Below are 20,138 nucleotides of genomic sequence, written 5' to 3'. Positions count from 1 at the left end.
AAAACAATAGCTATCCCGAACTGAACACTTACAGTCTGCTAGACTATGTCCCAATTTATGTGATTCTCCATCCATTAGAATTTTCAGTCTCCATACACTAAGTCCCATGAGACACCAGTATTTGCAGACGAGGCAATGGAGACCCAGGGAAATAACATAAGTTACCAAAGTCACATTAGCAAGTGGTGAGCTGGGCTCCTGATGCCAGAAGCTTCCCCACTAGGACTGTTGCAACTTTCCACAGGTCTCAGGAAAACCTGAAAGTACCTGCTCAAACTCAGCTCTGATTAAAAAAAAAACTCAAGGAAAAATAAGTTTCAGCACAAAATTTGACAGTCCTTTCTAAGAAACTGTAAAAATAAGGAAGAAGCCACTTGTACCTCTTGACAGTTAAGAACCATCTTAGAAAAGCATCTGATTTTCCCATGGTCTTTTATTTTTTTTATTGAAGGTTTTCTATATTTATTTGAGAGAGAGAGAGAGAAAGAGAGAGAGCATGAGCTGGGGGAGAGGCAGTTGGAGAAAGAGAGGCAGACTCCCCGCCAAGCAGGGAGCCCCATGCAGGACTCGATCCCAGAACCCTGGGATCATGACCTGAGCCAAAAGCAGACACTTAACTGACTGAGCCCTCTCAGGCATCCCTTCCCATCATTTTTAAAAAATAAAATAGAAGTGGGGAACCTGGCTGACTCAGTCGGAGGAGGGAGTGACTTAATTTTGGGGTCATGAGTTTGAGCCTTATGCTGGGTGTAGAGATTATTTAAAAATAAACCATAAATAGGGGCACCTGGGTGGCTCAGTGGGTTAAAGCCTCTGCCTTCAGCTCAGGTCATGATCCCAGGGTCCTGGGATAGAGCCCCACACAGGGCTCTCTGCTCAGCAGGGAGTATGCTCCCCCCCCCACCGTCTATCTGCCTGCCTGTCTGCCCACTTGTGATCTCTGTCTGTCAAATAAATAAATAAATAAATAAATAAATAAAATCTTTAAAAAACAAACCATAAATAAATATGCAGGAAAACATAAATGTCTACATTTCGGCACTATGAAAACACAGACGATGAATAACTAAAGGCAGGTGAAGGATACATGTTATGTGCCTGTGCTTTTTCTGACTGTCATCCAAAAGGGGCCCCGAGGCGTGTGGGGTCTCCTCAGCCTGCACAGGTCAGTCATACTTCGCATTCTTTGACTTTCATAACAAACAGTCAGTGCGGGGCGGGGGTGCTCGGGCAGGACGCCGGGGCAGAGCCCCCACGTGTGTTATCATGCATGAGCAATGCATCCGAAGTGGGGACGGTATCTCTCCAGGCTGCCGCTCTCTGCGGGACCGAGATAGAGACGGACAGAAGGCCTTGGTCTGTATCCAATTAGAAGCCACCGGTGACCCAGAAGATAGGTGAAAGGTGAGGCAGAGAGAGGCAGCTGCTGGCCTTGATCCTGAGCCACGGGTCTTGGCGCTGTTCTAGCTTTCAGTTTCATGAGCAGGAAAATTGAAACTTGAGCTCAGCTGAGACTCAGTCAGAGGTGTGTCCCTCCCGCCCATGTGACAGGCTGGCCCAGTGCATATAAACAGAATCCCCAGATTCCGTGCAGCCCCGGGGCACCTGGCCACCATGTGGATGCTCGCGCCCTTCGCTCTTGCTGGGAAGCTGCTGAGTGCCCTCCGGAAGCCACTGGGCTCTCTGTGGGGCAGCGTGGTCCCCTGGTTCTTCTGGCTCAGGTCAGCACTCTGGCTGGCAGGGGGCAAGAACATCCGGTTGCCACCTCGGAGGGGCCAGGGAGAACGGCAGGAGAGCAGAGGAGAGGAGGAGGAGGGCCCAGACCCGCCCACCACCCCGACCAGCGTCAACTACCACTTCACCCGCCAGTGCAACTATAAGTGTGGCTTCTGCTTCCACACGGCCAAGACGTCCTTCGTGCTGCCCCTGGCGGAGGCCAAGCGAGGGCTTCGGATGCTGCAGGAAGCCGGTGAGTCCCCAGTCTTGGGAGGGAATCAGGGCACAGCCGCTGGCTGGGGGCAGGCACAGGTGCAAGAGCTCACACAGAATTTGAGATGCTCCCCAGCCCGTCTTACGAGGGAGTATTAGGGTGAACTGGGGTGGGGGCTTAGGCCTTCGGAACCAGAGTTGGCTGGCACAGACGGTAAGAGATGCCAACTCGTCCCTCCTGGAGCCACCGAGTAAGCAGAAGTCTGTGCACCTGCCAGGATCCCAGGGCTCCCAGCGTGGGCCAAGGGACAGGATGGGAAGTTGTGTCACTTTCTGAGTTGGTCCAAAGTGCCGATTGAGTGGAACTTTCCAAAAAGAGTGAAAGAGGAAAGTTGAAAACAAAGACACAAACTTTGACTTAAGAACTGTAACATTTGAAGGGCGCCTGGGTCGCTCAGTCGGTTAAGCACCTGACTCTTGGTTTCTGCTCAGGCCATGATCTCAGGGTTGTGAGATGGAGCCCCGCGTCAGGCTCCATGCTCGGGGGCGGGGGGCGGGGGCGGTTCTGCTTGAGATTCTCTCACTCGCTCTCTGTCTAAAATACATAAATACATCTTAAGAAAAATAAAAGAATTACCATGTTTGAGTTTTTTACTTTGAATCATGTAAGTGTTCCTAACATGAAACTTGAAAGAAGCTATTTACAATACAAATATGGCAGTGACTTTGCTCTAGGAACTTCCCCAAAGCAGTACAGTGAAGGCATCTTCGGGAGAGCTCAGCCTGGCAACATCTTCCACACCAGACTGTCGCTTCTCACCTTCTCTTCCTGTCTTTCTTCGAGCTCCAGCCAAGCTAGTAACTTAGCAGCCTTGCCAACTTTTTCTCAATTTGCTTAACTTTTTTTACGGAAGTGTACCATGTATGCACAAAATTGCACACATCCTGAGGGTTTAGCTAGGCGAGTTTCACAAGGTGACCACACCCACGTAAACAGCCCAAGATGTCGAGAGAGAACATCAAAGCATCTAGAAGCATCTCCCTTCCAGCCACTGCCCTGCCCAGGTAAACATGAGTTTGTCTTCTAACAGACAGTAGTTTTTGCCTGATTTTTTTACTTTATATAAAGAAATTACACCATTGCACTGCCTTGGATCTGACTTATTTGGTTCTCCATTACGTTTGAACAATCATCCACAGCTGTTCATCCAAGTACAGACCCGCCTCACTGGTCCCAGTGGGTTTCAGCTCAGGGTCTCCCCATTTCTCACCTGGATTGCTGCAATTCATATAATTGTCTCTGCGGTCCCCATTGGGACATCAAGTTTCTCCACCCCAGTGCCTCTAGGCACATTGAATTATACCCCTTCTCCCCCAACAGCTGCATCAATCAAGGCTGTGATCATGCTGTCCTCGATTTCTGGAATGCCCTCTCCTTCATTTGTGATTCCTTGGTGCCCATTACAAATATGTATTATAACACTTTTTTACAAAGATTTTATGTATTTATTTGAGAGAGAGAAAGCATGAGCAGGGGAGGGGTAGAGGAAGAAGCAGGTTCCCACAGAGCAGGGAACCCCACATGGAGCTCGATCCCAGGACCCCGGGTTCATGACCTTGAGCCAAAGGCAGATGCTCAACCAACTGAGCCACCCAGGTGCCCCTATTGTAGTTTTTTTTTTAAAAAAGTTATGCCATTATGTTTTGTTTTGCTGTTTTGTTTTTAATATTTGGATCCCCCAAAGAGTTTGGGTTCCAAGGTTGAATTTGAGCATTCTACATATCTTTGGATACATAGGAGCCAGGATACTACCAGGATATCTAGAGTATAAAAGGGGGTTGATGAATGTTTTTGAAGAGATGGATTAGTAGATGAATGAATGAAGGAAGGGAGGTCTAGTGTCATGGGAAGAACCTAGACTCTTGACTTACAAGGCCAGGCTTTGAGCTCTTGCCCTAACACTTAAAAGACTTGTGAAGACATTTACATTTTCTGAGTAGCAGTTTAACAATCTTTAAAATGTAGATAATCAAGATAACGCCTCTACCAGGCACCTGAGTGGCTCAGTTGGTTAAGTGTCTGCCTTCAACTTGGGTCCTGATGGCCAGAGTCCTGGGATCGAGCTGGACGTCAGGCTCCCTGCTCAGTGGGGAGCCTGCTTCTCCTCCTCCTTCTGCCTGCTGCCCCCCTGCTCCTGCTCTCAATCTCTCTCTCTCTCTCTCTCTCTCTCTCAAACTTTCAATCTCAAGTAAATAAAATCTTTAAAAAAAAGGATAACGCCCATACCAACCTCAAAAAGTTGCCACATGGCACAAATAAGTGAATGTTCAGGGTTTTTTAAAGCGAGTATAAACTATTATGGTTATAATTAATATTTTTATATAATGATTTCTCAGTTTTAAGTAAATAAAGTCAAAGTCAATTAAAATGATCAAGGTATAACATAGGTCATATGACCTCTAAGTGAGATTTCTGGTTAATAGAGGAAAATCTATTTTGGTGATGATTAAGAATGTAAAGCTAAATGTAAATTATATTTAAAATGTACTACTCGGGTGGAAGGTGCTTTTACAACATATTTTTTATTTCTCTCACGTACACACGGAGAAGATGGAGCGGAATTTGGCCTCCGTGAGCATCCGTGATCCATGCGTGTTATGGTGCGATTGCTCCTCGTAGGCTGACTTCATTGTGAAGTAGTCGTTGCTCGTCTATGATCTGCACTACACACCTGCATCTTGTTCCTTCAACTTTCTGTTCCTTTCATCCCGTGTACATCTTCCCCTCAAACTCTTCAAGGGCCGCTGGCCAATACGCCGTCTCACCTCCTCTGGTTAATCTGAACCTACTTCACTGTCGGGAATAATGATGTTTCTACCGAACGGTAGTCACTGTCACACAGGCAGGCTCCCTGCGTGTTGGATTCCAATATTCCAATATTCCACTGTCCAGTCATAGACACATCTGAGAGAGAAAGACGGTGTTGAAAACCATAGCAGATGGCATTTGGTCTGCCACAAAGCTGGGCTGTGCTGGGAGGGCTGGCGGAAGGGCAGTGCCCCTGATAGAGACGGAGGCTGTGGAGCTTGGATACCCATCCTCGCTCCCATTCTTTCCCTAGCCTTATGATCTTGAATAAACCTTTGAACCTACCTGAGCTTTGATGCCAGCAACTAAAAACCAGGATAATAATCTCTTCCTTGCTGAATGGGCTTCAGGATTAAATGCTTGCCTGAAGCATGTTACCTTGGGTGAGGTTTGGGGAGGCCAGATGCAGATCAAGAGAGAAAAACTGGAAAGAGTCGTGTAATTTGCTATTCACCGTTCCTGGGGCAGGACAGCCCTCGCCTCACAGGAAGTCCCAGGTCGGGGCAGGAGGGGACTGTATATGTGACCGCATCAGTGTGGTTTTCACAGGAAGGAACTGATAGGGAGGCAAAGCCAGCTTAGCACAGGCTAGTCTGAATAATCTCAGCGAGCCCTGGGTGCCGGGGCTGTCCTGGCCGTCCAAGACCTGGCTCTGGGACGCAGAGGGCAGAGGACCATGGCCCTGAGAGACCCTCATAGGTCAGGAGCTTGGGGTGTTGCTCAAGAAGAGGTGATCACCCTTCAGCCGGGACCTGGAGACTGAGTCGGGGCAGCATTCCAAAGGCTGCGCTATGGGGAATTTGCACAGCTTAGATTTCCACGCACAGTGTTCGTTACTTAGCTGGTACAAAGTTTATTGAACGAATCTCAACAAATAACATTCTCAGGGAATTTTACGGCATAATGTGCTGTTTGCCCCTTACTAAGTTCCCCAGCCCTCTCTGCCAGCCTGGCTGGTGTCTCTAATTATTTCATTCCTATGACCAGATCTGTTTGCACTTCTTACCAGTCTCATGCTTCCCCCTTTGACCTCACATGTGCTTCTGTTTCTGTGGCTCATCAGCCCGGATCCTTCCTTGCCATGCTCTGAGGCGCCTGGTGTCTGTCTCTAATCTGAGCATGCTGTCCGGTGCCCGTGCCTTCGACACCCTCAACATCCACCGGAGCGGGCATCTCACACTTCTCTTAGCAGAAGCAGTTGCTTCCTGATTACAAGTTCATTCTGGAAATGGCCCACTCTGATGTGACCCCTAGCACCGGGCATCTAAGAAAGACTCACTCAGCCAACCTAATTGAACTGAACTGAATTCAAAATGAACTCCACTAGGTTAATGTCACCATATAAAGTCTGTATTTCATGAACTTCTGGACCTTCTAGTTCATGTCCACATTCCCTCCAATCTTTCCTTCGCTCCACTGAAATTCCAGTAGCATCACTGAAAGCAGGGGAACAAACGCAAAAAGAAATCAACACAGTTGTTGGAACTGGTGAATGGCACTTGGACATCTTCAGCCTGTGTGCACAGGGTGGTGGCTGCCCGGGTTCTCCAGCCTGCCCCGTGGAATGCAGCACATTTCAGACACGAGAACCATCTGATCACACAGAAGGACAGCACTGATCAAGGAGGGATTGAGGCAGGAGCGAGAGAGGAGGTCCGAGGCAGATCCCCTGCTGCCCCCACCATAAGGAGAGCCCCTCCTCCTGCGCATGACAGAAGGCATATTTTCAGAAGGATCTGGACACCGAGCCTGGGCTCAACGACCCCAGGAGAAGCAGGGAGAAGAAAAGCACCATAGTGAAGATGGGGGAGTGAGAATCTGTCTGCTGGGTGTGAGAGCCCACATTCCAGGGTGCAGACACCCAGGGGCTATGGCATAGCAGGAGCAGAACAGAATGGCCCAGAGGCATGACCAAGGCTCCCAGCATGTGGGACGTAATCCAGGGACGAAGTCAGTTTCTCTCTCTGTCGCTCTGCAACAGAACCCTCCAAGTGAGGGGTTTCTTCCTCAATCACAGGAACTCCCCTTCCACTCTCTGAAGCATCACTCAAATAAGAAAGGACAAATAGAAACACTGAAGAAAAAGGCAGACACCAAAATAAGCAAAGAGAATATAGGAAAACTTCAAAACATCTGTAAACGATAATCCCAGAGAGAGAAGAGAAAATTTACATGTAAGAAAGAGCGATGCGCTGCTAAGAAAATAAGATGTGGGAAAGTCTGGGGAACGGAAACTGGGATTTCTAAAATTAGAATTTTAATAGAAAGTCTAAAAGATAAGATCTTGGGAAAATGGGATCCAGGAGACACAGCAGGAAGGGCAGGTGGTTACCAGCCAGAGCGCCAGGAAACCCTGGATAGGACCTCCAGAGAGATTTGCACAATGGTGAAGGCGTAGGAGCTCTCAAACACATGGTATGAGAAACTTGCCGTACCAGAACAAGCGGTATTTTTCTAACAAGGACCTGCCAAGTGGCCAGAACAATGAATAAAGACAGATTTGGCTAAGGTACCTCACCTTGAAATTTGGGGACACTGGAAAGAAAACTTCTGGAAGGGAGAGTTATGCACTTTAAAAGGTTATAAATCAAAGTGTTATCAGGCTTCTGAACAGTGATATTAAAACCTAGAAGAGAGCAAAGCATGCCCTTAACATTCCAAGCTCAAAATGACTTCACCCAGAATACTATACCTGTCCAAACCAGTGATCACAGATGAATTTTGAAACATATAAGTAAGATCTCACCTTGATTCATATTGTGCAATTTTTTTTTCAGGAAACTGCTAAGGGCTTTTCCAAAACAAGGGAGTGCATTAAGAGAGGAAAGGGCAGGAATTCCAGTCCAAGAGGCACCCAGCATGTGGGAGAGGGAGGGGGTCACCAGGGCTGGGTGCATTGAGCTGTCTCAGGCTAGAGTTCCAAGCAAGACCATTCTGGGTGGGACAGAGGGGGTTTTCTGCACATCCCTGTGCTGTCTTCTCCATCCCTGTAACTGATTCCCTACTTTAAAGCACATCTATTTCATAATTTTTATTTTTTAAAGATTTTATTTACTTAATTATTTGAGAGAGCACGAGCGTGAGCAGGGGGAAGGGTAAAGAGAGAAGCAGAGAGCCTGATGCCCGGTGCAAAGACCCTGAGATCATGACCTGAGCCAAAGGCAGAAGCTTAGCAGCCTGAGCCACCCCAGTGCCCTAAAGCGTATCTATTTCAAAGCAGGGGGAAGGATTGGCCCCGGGTCATGTATATGGTCAGATCCCCCTGCCAGGCCCCGTGGGGAGCATGGGGAGCCAAGATTGGGGGTGGGGCTGGGGATAATGGGAGGTTTTCATTTCATTTTTTTGTTACTTTGAGAAAACATTCCTTCTGTAATTAAAATAATGACAAGGGGTGTTTGTGCAATGGAGGTGGGGGACGGAAAGATTCACGTTCTGCCTCTCACAGGCATGGAGAAGATAAACTTCTCTGGCGGAGAGCCCTTTATTCACGAGCGCGGCGAGTACCTGGGCAAGCTGGTGAGGTTCTGCAAAGAGGAGCTGCGGCTGCCCAGCGTGAGCATCGTGAGCAACGGGAGCCTGATCCGCGAGCGCTGGTTCCAGAACTACGGTGAGCTTCCCGCCGTCGCGTGCGGTCCCCGCCGCAATCACCGGTGGTTCCAAGCAGCCTGGGCCTTAGGCCGGGCTCGCTGGGGGAGGACACACCAAACTCGAATCCCTCTGCAAGCCCGCAAGCTTCTGCGGGACTGTACACTTAGAGCCCTGTACTCCCTGACGAACAGGTGCGGCAGGACCGGTACCAGCACGTTCGTCAGCGCAACTAGGTTCCGCATCCCAGTTCAGCAGGTGCTGAGGCCAATGGCTTTAGCGTAGCCACTAGCAGGGAGCACTGACACAGTTCAGCAACCTCTACCTCATTGCTTGCCACTGATATTTTATTTATTTATTTTTAAAAAGAGTTTATTTATTTATTTGACACACAGAGAGAGAGAGAGAGATCACAGGCAGGCAGAGAGGCAGAGAGAGAGGAGGAAGCAGGTTCCCTGCAGAGCAGAGAGCCCGATGTGGAGCTCGATCCCAGGACCCTGGGATCATGACCTGAGCCGAAAGCAGAGGCTTAACCCACTGAGCCACCCAGGCGCCCTTGATATTTTATTTTTAAATATTGAAGGAACCCTCACTTCTTTAGTCTCATGAATGAAGCAACTGGACCAAAACTGTATTTCCGAGCTTTGGCTCTATATTTGGCTGCTGACGAAAGTTAAGTAAAATATCTGCGCGGGGACTGAAGCTCAGACTAATTATATCAGAACCTCGTGCCGTGTCACAGACCAACCCGGGGGGCTCCCGGGGACTCTGCTCTGCGGCCAGGATGGCGAACCACAGATCCTCAGACCTTACAGGGAGTTTCCGTAGGGGTCGAGCAGCACCCGGAACGAGGAGGGAGCAGTGGACAGTATTAGCTGTTATTTCTACTGTCATTTCCGTAGACAGCCGTAACGTCTCCGAGCACAGTTTTCTGTCCTCACTTTGTATGAGCTGTTGGAGCCTGGACATCCCTGCGAGAGCGGTCGCCTTTACCCTCTGTTGAGGCCGCTCCCGGGAAGCCCCTGACCACACACCCCTGCAGAGCCGGCGGAGATGCGTGTGGGGAGGGGTGAGTGGGTGCGGGCAGGGCGGCCGGTCTCATGAGGGGGAGGCAGGAGGACAAACGCGAAAGTCTCTGGGGAAAGTGGATCAGGGAAGACGACCTGCGAGAACCCACATGACGGTGAAGGGAGTCACTGCGTGAAATGGGGTCAGAAGTTTCCAAATAAACGCTGGGCGCCGGATTCGGAGAGGGAAGGGGGGCTCAGGGAACGGGGCGAGCGGGGAGAATCGGCCGGGCTGGCTGGCGCTGTCCTCGAGCCACGCTCTCCCTCCAGCACTGGCTGCCGTGCCCGTGTGGCACGAAGGATCACAGCGTCCAGGGCCAGACGCAGATGCTGCTGTGGGAGACGCCGTGGGAGGGAGTGACTGTGGAGCTGCAGGAGAAAAACCCGCCTCAGTCGTAGGGAGACCACAAGCAAGTGGGAGGCCGTGAAGCAGGGGAAGCGCCAGCTCTGTCCTGGCGGGCGGACGGGCGGCCCGTGAGCCCTGAGCTTCCGTGGACGTCTGTCCTCTGTGCGAACGAAGGGTTGGTGTTGCCAGATTCAGAAACCTGCATCCCATGTTAAATCTCCCAATGAGATATCTGCAAATAATTTGGAATATTGTCGGACGCCATGAGCGAGGACGACGGCAATGTTTGCGTGTGACCGTGGGGTCCGCGAGAGAGCCATTTTGGAGAAACCGCCACGTCTCTAAGGTGGACAGTTCTCTGGGTCGCTCACAAGACTCCGCAGCCAGTAGACGCAGGGCTGAGGTTCATCAGGGCAAAGGCTGCGGTGCGGAAACAGCAGGGATGGGCATCACGGGGGCCAGAGCCACGGGCTTCTGAGTCCTTCCCTTCTAGGATGTGGAAGATGTGTTTTCTCTCACGCGGTGAGCTACAGGGACACGTCTGGAACGTTGTTGCCGAGGAATGTTCACGTGAGTCTTAGGGCCTGAGACCTTCATGTAGGCCTAGCTACAAACCCAGCTACATCGCGAATCTTGGGCAACGATCCCAGCGACTCTTGACCAGCTGACTTAACGTGCCCCATTGCTCAGACATAGACGCATCATCAACGGGAGACACGGAGAGCATTCTGGGGCCATACATGCAGGGACTGGCCAACCCTCCATCATCGTTCCATGCCCTTCCAGAGACTCACAGGGAGTCAGCGAACAGATCTGCTGCACTAACTCTCTCTTGACAAGGGCTCCTACAAGACAGTCTGAGAGCAGGAAGAGGGGATATGATCCAGATGTAGCAATTAACGAAGGACCTCATTTAAATATACCCATACACGCTCGCACACATGCAAGTGTGGCTTTAGGACGGTCAAAGGGCCGTCTCCTCCAGATCGTCCCCGTCACGTCATGATACGCATATTTTTCCAAGATTATTTAAACAAATACCAAGTATCGTTGACATTTCTGTGAGTGTTGTAGGCATGAAAAAAAGTCTTTTTAAGCATTAGAACTTAGATACAAGCAAGATGTGTTTTATCCTAAAGAGAGATAAATGGTCTAAAAGTGTTTGTCCTTGAACAGAAAAGCTTAATGGTGCTCACTTCTCCTCAGGTGAGTATCTGGACATCCTCGCCATCTCCTGTGACAGCTTCGATGAACAAGTCAATGTCCTCATCGGCCGTGGTCAAGGAAAGAAGAACCATGTGGAAAATCTTCAGAAACTGAGGGCGTGGTGTCGAGATTACAGAGTGGCCTTCAAGATAAATTCTGTCATTAATCGATTCAACGTGGACGAGGATATGAGGGAGCCCATTAAAGCCTTGAATCCTGTCCGCTGGAAGGTAAGTACCGGGTCCCTTTTGCGGAGGGTAATTCAGAAAATGTTCCGGACAGACTTTGACACTGAAACCCAAAGTGCCTGGGTGAGAGAGAACTCTGCTCCGACCGAGCCGGCCGGGAAACCAGGTCCTTGGCCCTTCCTCCAGCTCTCTTACCTGCCTCCACAGCCTCTGCCCCAATCTCCCCTCTGAACACTGGACCCGATTCCCTTCTGCGATATGGGGAGGGTAAAGGTCAAAAGACATAGTTGGGGGCACCTGGCTGGCTCAGTCAGTGGAGCACGAGATTCTTGACCTTGGGGTTGTGAGTTCAAGTCCCACGTTGGGTGTGGAGATGACTCAAAATTAAAATCTTAAAAAGAAAAGAATAGATACAGTCAGCGCTTGGACAGGTTCTGAAGAATAGGCCCATAGAAAACCTAACCTGGACATAGCTATTAAATATCTTAAGACTGGATTTCTTTTTAAAACTCTCGGCTTAGTCATCAAGGGATAAATGTTCTTCATAAATTCTGTTAATACATTTTTCTTTGAATTATTTGAAGATACTGAGGCAACACTATTCCCAGGTTGTGGCAAAGCGTATTTGCCAAGATCCGTGCTTTAGGACTGACCCTTTGGTCCGCTATGACAGAGTCTAAAGTTCAAACTCAGGGCGTGTTTACAGCCCACGATGAGCAGGATTCAGAAATAGCAGTCAGTCATTCTTGTCCCTGGCTGTCCTTCAGCATCAACTCGGGGAACTCTTTCAAAAGCAACTTCCTGGACCTGCACCCCCCTGCCCAGAAGGAGCTAGAGGTGGGACGGTAGGAGGAACAGAGGCTGTGGTCCAGGAAGGGGGAAGGGTGAGGGCCTGAGGCAGACTCTGGGTTTTAGATGCTCCTTCTAGAACCATCTGCCCATCACTCTCCTTTTCCCTGACAACCCGCCCCCCCCACCCCGTCCCACTTCTTTTGCTCTCTTCCTCATTACTCTCTTTTCAGCGTCTCTGCATAGGCATATACGTTTTTCCTCTTGACGTTGGTTTGCCAGGACCTCCTGTGGCCTACCTCAGTGCTCTCTTCTTTGATCTTAGACCTCCTCCTTGGCTCCCGCGCACGGATCCACTCCAGAACTGCCTGTTCAAAACCCTGAGTTTTCTAGAGGGAGCAGATTAGCTGCTGCCTCTTTGGAGAGCAGGTTTCGGCTCAGATCAGGGTGTCTGCAGGCTGCAAATCGATGACAATCGATGTCCGTGGGTCAGGTGTGTGGCCCCTCAGGCTGCCTCCTCCACACGAGGGCCTGGGCTTGCAGCCCATCAGCAGTACACCAGCACCGACCATGCACGGGCCGGAGTAGACCTCCTGGGACTCCTCCACAGAGGGCTTTGTGGTCACCTGGAGGCTGGCCGTAGTGACAAGAGAGTGGCCCCTCCTAACCTGGCTCAGCCGATCTCACCCTCCTCCCCCCATTCTGCTTCTCAAGCTCCATTCGAGCTGTGGATTCTAAAACCAAAGTCACCAGGAAAGAAGCCCACGTGTGTCTTCCCCTGCCTGATGTTCAAATCAGCGTGAGCTTCCAACCCGTGCGGACACCTCCTCTGGCCTCCCTGGCAGGCCGCTCTCCTCACCCCGTTGCCTGGACTGGGCTCGGGTGCCGTGGGGACAGCAATGAGGGGGGTCCCCTCCCTAGAAGCCAGCCTACTGAGCAAGACAGGCATGGAAGCAAATAGTAAAACTACTGTGGGACGAGGGTCTGTGAGGACCGGGGAGCACAGAGGAAGGGGGTGGACAGAGAGTAAGCAAAGAAGGCAATGTTAGGGAACTTTACAGTTAAATCTAAGCTGACTAAAATATTAATTAAATACTATGTATACTCTCCCCCCCCCCATGAAAACCCCACAGACCCGGGCTCTGCGGGCGCCCCTGTGTTTCATCAGTGACCGTCTTGTTTCACCTTGATCAGGTCCCTGGTGAAGAGTTGTTTGCTCTCAGATGATGGTATTCCGTGCGAGGGAATGATACATTCACACACACACACACACACACACACACACAATTATTGACTTAAAAGAATATTGGAAGACTATTAATGCCTTTGGAAACTGTCCTTGTATATTAGTAACTAAAAAATAAACCCCGTAGTTGAGAGGCCTTAATAAGGATATAATGAAGTCAGCAAAAACAACGTTTTGAAAATATCATTTCTTGGTTTGGGGATCACAAATGATTTGTTTATTTTCTGATGCTTTTGTACAGTCCATATTCCCTGCAATGAACACCTGTTATCTGGTGGTCTGAATAGTCAGAGTATCAGACTAAATCAAGCATACACCGAAAACTTATATTTTCAGACAGTTGGTACTTCCTGACTTTGAAGGCCCCAGAGCAATGTCTTTCTAGACTGTTCCTGAGTCCGTGGAGTCTTCTTTGCTTAGAAGAGATGGCGCTGGGTCTGGGGGATGGGGTTTGGGGTGCGAACGGTGGGAGCCTGTTGGCAAAGCAGACACCATCCTTGTCCTCCAGGTGTTCCAGTGCCTCCTGATTGAGGGCGAGAATTCCGGAGAGGAAGCTCTGAGGGAAGCGCAACAATTCGTTATCAGCGACGACGAATTTGAAGGATTCTTAGACCGCCACAAAGAGGTGTCCTGTCTGGTGCCCGAGTCCAACCAGAAGGTTGTATGACGCAAACATGGCTTGGTTCATCACCACAACTTGAGACTGATTCCAAACAGGGAGCTCTAGCCCGGAGGGATTCACACACTGGTCCTGTAGAGGGTTCTAGAGCAGGCTGGGAGGGGTGCCGTTCCCCTCCTGCTGTGGGACCTCTGGAGGAGCTTCAGTGGCCCTTCCCCCTCCCCATCCTTGACCATGTATCCCCCACTATTCCCACAATGGGAGCTGCTCCAAGGACACGGCCTCGAGCAGGGATAGCTTCCTATAGGAGGGTAGGTGCACCTTCCACATACCTAGAGAAGGTGTAACTAGTTACAGGGAATGAAGTCACAGTAGCCTCTTCAGGGAAGCTCCCAGGGAATAGCATTAAAGCTTTACAGATTGAATAAAGGGGGACATTCAGTGTAGGGTCGGAACAGCCATTGGGAATACCGAGTGAAGAGCAGGGCTCTCCCACAGCTTGAGGACATGGGGAAATTCTCCTGGGGATGGTTGTCAGGCTGTCAATGGAGGCCATTTGATGCTTCCAGCTTGGGGTGGAAAACCCAGAGAAGCCTGGCCTCTGCTAGAATCTGAACAGACACAGATGGATGTTCCTGGAGATGCATGTTGGTGGGGGGGCTGGGGGCACCAGCCGATGGGTTGCCTTGGAAGGGACACACCCAAAGCCACTGAAGGAGTAGAGCACAAACATACAGACCCTGAGGGACAGACCGTTGAGTGCGCGCCCTGAGAACTACAGTTGAAACTAAATTTGTGTTCCGTTTCTCTTTCACAGATGAAGGATTCCTACCTTATTCTGGATGAGTATGTAAGTATTAGTAAGGGATTATAAACTTTGAAAACTTTTAAATAAAAGTAATTTTTTTTAAAGATTTTATTTATTTATTTGAGAGAGAGAGAGTGTGAGAGAGAGCATGAGCGAGGAGAAGGTCAGAGAGCGAAGCAGACTCCCCATGGAGCTGGGAGCCCGATGCGGGACTCGATCCCGGGACTCCAGGATCACGCCCTGAGCCGGAGGCAGTCGTCCAACCAACTGCGCCACCCAGGCGTCCCAAAAGTAATTTTTAAAATGAAAAATTAATTAAGCCGCCGTGTCAGTGCTGTGCTATCGTGAGCCTGACCGGTCCCGACTTTTCTTCTGAGCCGGCACTTCCTGTTTTGTGGTCACTGATTGGCGTCCGTTCAGAGCCCCTCCTGCCCTGGTGGGTTCCGAGCTACGCACGTGGGCAGGACCCCGCATTTGCACCAACCCCAGGCGATGGGTCCCTGGATGTCACCTTGAACTGGACACTGTGAAAGCACAGTCCTGTGTCACACAGTCTCGGGCTGGGAGTTTCCTGGCAGTGGGAGCCCAGGGAACTTTGGAGGAAGGTCTTGTCACACCTCCCATTACCTTTCACACCTCTGATGCTCCTTGTCCCTGACAGAAGAGCCTTAGCCCAGGTGAGAATCCATTACAGCTCCTCTCCCAAAGCCCCTGATTATATTGCTACCCTCTGCCTCAGAAAGAAAAAAGAAAATCTCAAATTTTAAAGACAAATCATTTTTTCTTTCCTTTGTCTTTTTTTCGGGGGAAGGGCCAGACTCATAAACTATTGCCAGTTGTTCTAGGATAGGATAAACAAGTCCATTCAAAGATGTTTCTAAGAAATAAGCCCAGGGCACCTGGGTGACTGAGTGGTTAAGGGCCTGCCTTTGGCTTAGGTCATGATCTGGGGGTCCTAAGATCGGACCCCATGTCGGGCTTCTTGCTCAGCGGGGAGCCTGCTTCTCCCTCACCCTGCCCCCCTGCCCACCTCCCAGCTCCTGTGTCTCTCTCTCAAATAAATAAATAAATTTTAAAAAATAATAAAAATATTTTTTTAATTTTTATATATTTATTTATTTATTTTACAAAAGAAAGAAAGAAATGGGCTCTAACAGAAAAATGATTCAGTGTATACATGAAGTTTGGTGTTTTGAGAAATACTTGTTTTGACTTTTGGTATTTCAGTGTTTTCAAATTAATCAATGACGCTTCATAACCGTTTCGTTGTTTCTCAATATGAGCATTCTTCATGGGGCGTAAGGCGAAAGGTAATGACGCAAACGTTCTCTGCGTGTGGGTTTGAGGTAGAGAGGAAAGGTCAAACAATTTATTTTTATTTTTGTCTTTTAAATTTTATTTTTAGAAAGCACACATGCAAGGAGGGGGACGGACGGGAAGGGGCCGAGGAAGGGGGAGAGAGAGAATCTTGGGCGCCACGTTGAGTGTAGGACCCAAGGTGGAGCTTCATCTCACGACCCTGAGAGGGTGACCCGAACTGAGGTCAGGAGCTGGACGCTTCGTTGACTGAGCCACCCCGGCACCCCAGTGTTTATTTTTGGAGCGGCATGACTGGCTGTTTTGACCAAACTCGCTCTTCAACAAACTCTCGGCTCTCCACATAGTTGCCACAAATAGTGAACCAAAAGTTGCTTTTGGTAATTTAAGAATATTCAAGGTATTCCTACAAGATGCTTACTGACAGGGTGGGTCGGAAGACCTGTGAAGACCTCATTCTTGCCTGTAAGGTGTTGAACGTAGGAGGAAAAGTGCGACCCTTCAGTAGGCGTCTTCGACACTTCTTGGCCTCATACCTGCCTTTGTACTTCCTTTCTTATCCCTCTTTCTCCTTTTCTCAAAAGAGATTTTTATTCCTGTGATGCCACATATTTATAAACCATTTCCACTCCAGCAACATCATCTACCTGCAGTTTCCTGAAGACACCATCCTGTTTCATGCGTCTGTGCTTCTGTAACACTGTTCTCTCCAGACTACGATTTCGGAACATCACCCTCCCGCCTGGAGGCACATGCACCAGCTGTGGCACACGTGAAATTCGGTTGATCGTGCACTTAATTGGTCCGATGTGTTTTTGTTAGTTAAAGTGAGCTACTCGGGCAGAGAAAGGGTCTTCAAGGAGGTCAGCATCCTCACATGGTATCTGGCCCACAGCCTTCAATGAATGTTTGTTGAAATGACAGCACTATCAAAAATCATTCTGAATTAATTCCCAGAATTGAGTTTCAAGGAATCGATTATACAAAAATATCTTCTTTCTGTCTTTGAATTTTCCAGATGCGCTTCCTAAATTGTAGGAATGGACGGAAGGACCCTTCCAAGTCAATCCTGGATGTTGGTGTAGAAGAAGCTATCAAATTCAGTGGATTTGATGAAAAGATGTTTCTGAAGCGAGGAGGGAAGTATGTGTGGAGCAAGGCAGATCTGAAGCTGGACTGGTAGAGCTGGACGTGGAGCCAACATCCACCCACCGGTGGGGACTCTCACTCAGACTCAAGGTGTGGCAACTTCCAGGAGTGGCACTTCCGGTCGGCGTTTTGCAATGGCCCCAGAGCAGATTTTCTGTTGCGCAGGCTCTCCGATTATCTGTGGTACCTGAACACACGAATCACTTGGGCCATCAAAGCCCACATATAATGCCAAGCCATTAACTTTAGTTAATTCGCTTATTTAAAATTTCAGTTTTTGAGCAGTGTTTTCTGGGACTCCTGGTTCCCCAATTTTGATGTTATGTTTCCAGTCCTTCCATTTCATAGAGCCAGGTTGTTGTTTTTTGTTTTTTGTTTTTCTGCTAAATACTAAGATGCCAATTTTCACACCTAGAGCCAGTACAAAATCTCTCTCCCAACTGTTCTGCTTGTTGTAATGCTCTTTCCTTTCTGCCTTTCTACCGCTGAAGTCTTGGACTCTTTACCCAGCGGTCTAGAAATGGTCAGCAGATGTTTCAAAGAGTAGGCAATGATCACCTTACCAGTTTCCAGTAAGTACCTCGACGGAGATGGTTGGTCTCCCCGTACTCTGCACGACCCTGGCCCGTGCTGACTATTCTGTGAATGTGAGCCATCTCTGCTGCTCTCCTTCCTTTCCAAGAGTCTCAGCAAAAGCAACAAACCCTGTGCACTTCGTGACAAAGCTGACACAGGGTCCGTGTTTGGGTTGCCTTACGAACCTGTTACTCCTGCCACCTGAGTCTGCCAAGTGAGTTCTGCCAAATGAGTTCATTGGAATAGACAGTTGTCCCCACATCTCTGAGAAATGAAGCCTTATGGCTCAGATGGTTAAGCCTTCAGCTCATGCCATGACCTCCAGGTCCTGGGATCGAGCCCTGCATCGGGCTTCTGGCTAAGTGGGGCGTCTGCTTCTCCCTCTGCCTACTGCTCCCCCTGCTTGTGCTCCCTCTGTTTCTCTGTCTTCCTCCCTTTCTCTCCCTCTCTAGTGATTTTTTTAAAAAAATCTAAAAAAAAAAAAGAAAAAGAAGAAGGAAAAAGAAAGAAAGGAAGGAAGGGAGGGAGGGAGGGAGGGAGGGAGGGAGGGAAGGAGGGAGGGAGGAAGGACATCTTACTAGATCGACCTGTTGTGTTAGGAAAAGCACTGGACTGGGATGTAGGAAGGCACATATGGAAGCGTCTAGAATGTACCTAGATTTTATGTTAATGAAGCCAGGGCACAATATAATAGGTCTGAACTAACTCTGAATCACTTGAAATAAGGACATAATTTCAGTCAATAGGAGAAGTGCCTTCCTTTTTCAATTTCTTTGAGAAATGTCACCTAAACTGGGTCAGGGAACAAAGTTGCCTCCTTGTGGAAATATCAATGCAGTTTGTTTATGTAATTTAGACAGTATCTCATTGCCTGGAAAACAACAATTTCCTATCATTGTTTCAGAAAAGCAAAATCATGGAAAATTTTTTTGCCCAAGCATGAAAAGTTTCAATATACCTGCCATACCAGTATGGGTCACTAGGTGGCAGTAAATGTTGCCTGAGTCCATAAAGCAGGGACACACAGTCCCACTTCATCCACTTTCCAGACTTGGTGGTTTTGAAAGTTTGGTTTTTGTAAATTTTTTTTTTTGTTTGCCAGAAAATATATTTCTACTTCATATTTTAAGTCACTATAATTCAACTGAAATATTTTTGTGTCTCATCTCAAACAAGGTAACATAAATGGGTAAAATAAATAAATAAATATATAAATGAAATTTTAAAATTAATGTAATTTAATTTAAAATTAATTAATTTTAAAACTATAATTCAACTGAAACTTTTTGTGTCTCATCTCAAACAAGGTAACATAAATGGATAAAATAAATATATAAATATATAAATGAAAATTTAAAATTAATTAATTAATTTTAAATTTCATTTAATTTTTAAAAATTAATGAATTTTAAATTACATTAATTTTAAAGCCTTTTTAAAAACAGGATAGGTTGTCATGTATTTTTCCATTTTACTTTATCTTTTATGTTTTAAGAGAAAAATGAACTAGAAAGCTTTTTTCCTGTGTGGGTTTTGACAGTTACTAAGCTAGAATTACCGTAATATAATCTGTATAAATATAAAAGTTTTTTTTTTGTTTGTTTTTTCTTTAATGTAACATAAGCACACTTTGCTGATATTCACATTATTCAGCAAGAGCAAGTTCAGCAAAGAAAGACCACAGATGTGGAAGCCCTGAAGACATTGACTGGAAGACAGCGGGGCCTCAGTTGTCATTATTTGAAACAAAATCTAGGTCAGAAGCCCACATCCTCTGATTTGGAATGAATTTCTCTCAAATTCACTCAAATTCAAAATGCGGGGAATTGTATAACTCTTCCCCAAAGGGAAGTCTAAAACATAGAAAAATAAAACAATGGCACCTGAGAAATATTTAACTATTTTTCCAATCAGTTGGACACCAGTGCTCCACAGTTTCGTGCCCAGTCAGGATTTGCGATGTTTAAAATACCTAAAAGTTTTCTTTTTCTTAGAGGGGAGAAATATGGACATATAGCATTAGGGTAAAATTCAGATTTGGATTACCTAACATTTTGCTTTATTTTTTCAGTTCTAAATAGGAGTTTGCAGTTTTGTGGAACACTTTTTTTTTTTTTTTTTGAAAAAGCAAGCAGAGGGCACTCACCGTGGTGGGCGCTCGGTGGTGGATGGAAGTGTGGGGGTGTTGGGTCACTATATTGTACAGCAGGAACTAACACAACACTTTTGGTTACCTGGAATTTAAAAAAATCATCATAATTAATGAAAAAAGAAAGGGAAGTATCAAATGGTAATTTATCTGAGGCATCTCAACATAAGAGTTGAGTGCAAAGGTTTTGTGGTGCTTTTAAGTAAGTTTACACCATAATAATAAGAACAGAATTCTGCCTTAAGAAACCCATGAAAGTCAGACATTGGTTTAAAAAGCATGAAGCATCGCTGTC

General features: G+C 47.7%; 1 protein-coding gene across 1 annotated transcript; it reads left to right on the top strand.

Moving 5' to 3' along the window:
• The first annotated feature begins 955 nt into the window (after positions 1 to 955).
• RSAD2 (radical S-adenosyl methionine domain containing 2) lies at positions 956 to 17,988 on the top strand. Its single transcript, XM_044262130.1, has 6 exons — positions 956 to 1,969; positions 8,244 to 8,405; positions 11,003 to 11,232; positions 13,734 to 13,883; positions 14,662 to 14,694; positions 16,988 to 17,988. Exons 1-6 carry the CDS (start codon positions 1,615 to 1,617, stop codon positions 17,150 to 17,152), a joined length of 1,095 nt encoding a protein of 364 aa, XP_044118065.1. The 5' UTR covers positions 956 to 1,614; the 3' UTR covers positions 17,153 to 17,988.
• The last annotated feature ends 2,150 nt before the right edge of the window (positions 17,989 to 20,138 follow it).

This window comes from Neovison vison, chromosome 8 (genome assembly GCF_020171115.1).
Source record: "Neovison vison isolate M4711 chromosome 8, ASM_NN_V1, whole genome shotgun sequence".
Taxonomy (NCBI): domain Eukaryota; kingdom Metazoa; phylum Chordata; class Mammalia; order Carnivora; family Mustelidae; genus Neogale; species Neogale vison.
The sequence above is the reverse complement of the archived record's forward strand: the minus strand, read 5'-3'. Positions and strand labels throughout refer to the sequence as shown.

Excerpts from the sequence above, each read along its gene's own strand:
- RSAD2 (XM_044262130.1), top strand. The coding sequence starts at position 1,615 with ATGTGGATGCTCGCGCCCTTCGCTCTTGCTGGGAAGCTGCTGAGTGCC. Across the intron at positions 1,970-8,243 it reads TCGGATGCTGCAGGAAGCCG|GCATGGAGAAGATAAACTTC; the intron begins GTGAGTCCCCAG and ends TGCCTCTCACAG. Across the intron at positions 14,695-16,987 it reads ACCTTATTCTGGATGAGTAT|ATGCGCTTCCTAAATTGTAG; the intron begins GTAAGTATTAGT and ends TGAATTTTCCAG.